This window comes from Balaenoptera ricei, chromosome 2, assembly GCF_028023285.1.
Source record: "Balaenoptera ricei isolate mBalRic1 chromosome 2, mBalRic1.hap2, whole genome shotgun sequence".
Classification (NCBI taxonomy): Eukaryota; Metazoa; Chordata; class Mammalia; order Artiodactyla; family Balaenopteridae; genus Balaenoptera; species Balaenoptera ricei.
Window position 1 is genome coordinate 74,201,889 of NC_082640.1, and position 3,519 is coordinate 74,205,407.

The 3,519-nt window shown below is 54.1% G+C and overlaps 1 protein-coding gene across 1 annotated transcript; it reads right to left on the bottom strand.

The window, feature by feature from the left end:
* Window positions 1-568: 568 nt before the first annotated feature.
* Window positions 569-2,004, bottom strand: LOC132360439 (C2 calcium-dependent domain-containing protein 4A-like). Its single transcript, XM_059915518.1, has one exon. It carries the CDS (start codon window positions 1,769-1,771, stop codon window positions 647-649), a length of 1,125 nt encoding a protein of 374 aa, XP_059771501.1. The 5' UTR covers window positions 1,772-2,004; the 3' UTR covers window positions 569-646.
* Between the last annotated feature and the right edge of the window lie 1,515 nt (window positions 2,005-3,519).

Consider the following 3,519-nt stretch of genomic DNA (forward strand, 5'->3'; position numbering starts at 1 on the left):
CCTCCATATCCTCATCTGTTAAATGGGGATAGCTGTACCAATTTTGTGGGTTGTTTTAAGAAATAAGTTGATACTTGTAAAACTATTATAATTATTATTTAAGCTTATAATATTAAAATGGTTTCACTTCTTCCTATGCTTTTCCAACAAGATGTAGCCAAGAGTATCAGATTGGAGCTCCTACTCATAATTCACTGTTGACCTTGAACAAGTCACTTCCTCTCAGTCTCATTTTCTTATTCAGGATCTAAAACAATGTTTCAAAAGTAATACATGTTCTAAGGTTGTCTCAATGGATGTTGTGGAATGAACAAACTTCAAAATAAGGGTATTGGAGCAAATAGAGCACCAAGAAACCCTCTAATTTTAATTCATTATCTCTCAATAGTACCGTGGGGAACACCTGAAATGCCATTGGCTATCTACATTGGGAAACACCACTGCAAAACAGCATACGGTTTACTTAAAAAGAATATTGACAGTATGTACACAAAAATATAACACCCTTTACAGTGGTAATTAATCCAGTATTATCTCTGCCAATACTAGACTGAAACAAAGGCCAGAGTAGAAGAATAAAAACACGTTTATTTTGTACAAATCGGCTGTCAGTGTCCGAGGGGCAGAGCAGGGGCAGGGCGCGCCCTCAGAGGAGCAGGAGGGGGCCCAGCAGCAGCTCGCCCTGGCCCAGCAGGCGGTCCCGCTCCAGCCCGCGGCCTCGGTTCTCGGCCTTGACGCGCACGGCCAGGCGGCGCACCTCGTCCTCCGAGAGCCCGTCCAAGCACAAGTCCTGCTCCAAGACCGCCCGGCGGCTCCGCCGGACCTCGGCGCCCCGCGGCCGGCGCGTCTGGCCCGGCGGCTGCAGGACGAAGCTGACGCGGCAGCCGACGGGGGCGCGGGGCTCGGCGGCCCCTCCGGCCGGGCCCTCGGTGCGGAGCAGCCGGACGCGGAGGCGCCCGCTGTCCCGACTGTACTCGGCGGCCAGGCGCAGGGCGTCGCCGGCGCGGTCCAAAGTCACGGTGCCCTCGGCCTCCAGGCGCTCGGGTCGCGGGTCGGGGGGCGGCGGAGGGGACGTGGCGGGGGCCTGAGCCGGGGACCGGGAGCCGGCGCCGCGCTCGTCGTCGTCGTCCCCGTCCCGGCTGGAGACGGAGCGGGCGCGGGCCAGGCCGCTGCTCCTCTGGGCCCGCAGTGCGCAGCGCAGCAGCCTCTCGGGAGCGCGCAGGAGGCGGCGGCCGCGGTGCCGCGGGGCGAGCGCAACCGGGGGCGGGCGGGGGCTGCCGAGGGCCGCCGGGGGCGCAATAAGGGATCTTCCCGGGGGCTTGAGGGGGGCGTCTTCGCCGCCGCCGCCGAAGGTGCGGGCCCGGGGGCGGAGCGCGGGCAGGAGCGGGACGGCCCCCGGGCCCCCGAGGAAGAGTGACTCCCTGCGGCGGGTGTGCGGGCTCTCGAGCAGCGCGCAGAAGCCATAGGCGGTGCGCGCTCGGGGCAGGTGAGGCAGCGAGAGCGCGGCCTGCGAGCGTGGGTCCCAGTCCGTGCGCCCCGCGCCGTCGTCTGTCCCTGCTTCTTCGCGCCTGGTGTCTCGGATCGCAGCCAGGGTCGGGCAGGGCGCGAGTCGCGGGGGGATGCAGAACTCGGGGATGCGGTCCGGGGTGAGCACGTTTGCGCACCGGGCGGGCCTGAGAGCAGTGGCTCGGCCGGCCTGATCCTGGAAAAGCCTGTTTCTGCCCCGCAGGAGGTGCTCGGGTCCCAAGCGGAGCCGCTCCAGGCACCACATCAGGCAGCAGGTGCCGGTTCCAGAGGAACCTCTGCTGGAGCTGGTCAGCCTGCAATGCACAAGCACACACGGATCGTCATAGTGAGCCCTGCGGGGCGCAGCAATGCCCGTCTCTTCTACTCATGGAGTGCTTCCTCCTGCCTTCCCCGGACCAGGCAAATTGCCCCTCACGCTGCTGTTGCAAATGTTTCAGTGTTTGCCTGACGGTAAAACAATCGTTCTTCTCTATTCTGTAGTAGTGTACACTTTGGGTTTGTTGCCTTAATCTAGACCTGTCCTCGCTGGCCTAAGGAGGAGATTCTCAAAATGTTTGCCTCGCGCTGTCCTCGGTGCCAAGTGGCACTATGCTTGTGCAATAGTTTCCTGAATCCTTGGATTATTGCACTCAAATCCTCAGAGAGAATTAAAATAATTATTGTCCTTTCCAAGATATTCGGCTTGCTCCCCGCTTAAAGCTCAAAGAGCCTCAAACGAGTCCCTGGGGGAGTTAAGCAAGGCTATAGGTCTCTCATAATGTACCTGGGGTCCAGCGTCATATAGGTGTCCGCACCGATCCGCCTGGGGCACCAACCTCTAGAGGCGCACAGCCTCTGGGAAGATCAAAGCTCGTGCGGCGGGGTTCTGTACAGTTTAAAGGCAGTCGGCTTGAGCCTTTATACCTGGGGCCTGGGACGCCCGCCAGTGGGCGGGCCGGATTGGCACTGATAGGTAACCTGACGACAGGCCTTCCAACTTTCCCTCTGCCACGTGGCTGGATCCGCAGCGCAAATTCTAGACATGCAGTTCTTTTTCTCTCCTGCTTCAGGGAGGGATGTTTCTGTTTACTCACGTGCAAAAGAGGGCTAAGTCTTTACTATATGGCAGAGTCATTGTGAGGATCGATGGACATAATGAGTGTGAATCACAGAAGCACTCTACACCCACCAATAAGAGGAGATAGAAGTCGAATCTGTCTTATTCTTACTTAATATCCTCCCCCAAATACAGCCTTTAGTTTGCCCAGCTTTCGAAGTTCCTTACCTACCTTCTGGTTTTCTGTTCTGATTTTAAATCGTTTTTGTTTGTTGATTACAAACCACTGTGGATACAGGGAACCTTATGGGCTGCTGTACATATTCTGTATCTTGATCTGGGTGGGGTTACTAGGGTGTATCCATATGTAAAAAAAAAATTATCTAGCATACACTTAAGATTAGATATAAGATTGTGTCTTATACCTCAATTTAAAAAAAAACAACCAACTTCTTAAACCTTGTGAGCTGATGTTTTAATTGGGAAAATATACTCCTGCATACAACTGGGCTGTTGGAACCATCCTTTGACGGCACCTTTGTAGGCTGTGCCCACCTGAGACATCCTTTTCCTCTCTTGAAAACTGACCTGTGTTCACTTTGTAAGAGACCTGCTTCCAACTAGCTTAGGCTGAAAGAGATCTGGGGCATTTTGTTCAGCGTTTGTTTGGGTGTACACTATTTCTGCCTAAGATACCGCCTTGCAAATTAACTGCTTATCCAAAGGATGTTCAGTAAATTAAACTGAATTCATGCAAAGGTGATTTTAGGATGGGGCATGTGCATTTTGTTTCCAGGATATATACGTACACAGCCACTGTACTTGATGATTTACATAGTCTCTGGAATTGTCACACAAACCCTGCAAATTATGATTATTCCTAGTAAGGTATCCAAGTTCACATAATGATAGGAAATGGAAGAAAAATACATACTGATTGGCATAAATGAGTTGTT

What these genes read in the sequence shown, in the direction of transcription:
- LOC132360439 (XM_059915518.1), bottom strand. Translation starts at nt 1,771, where the DNA reads ATGTGGTGCCTGGAGCGGCTCCGCTTGGGACCCGAGCACCTCCTGCGG.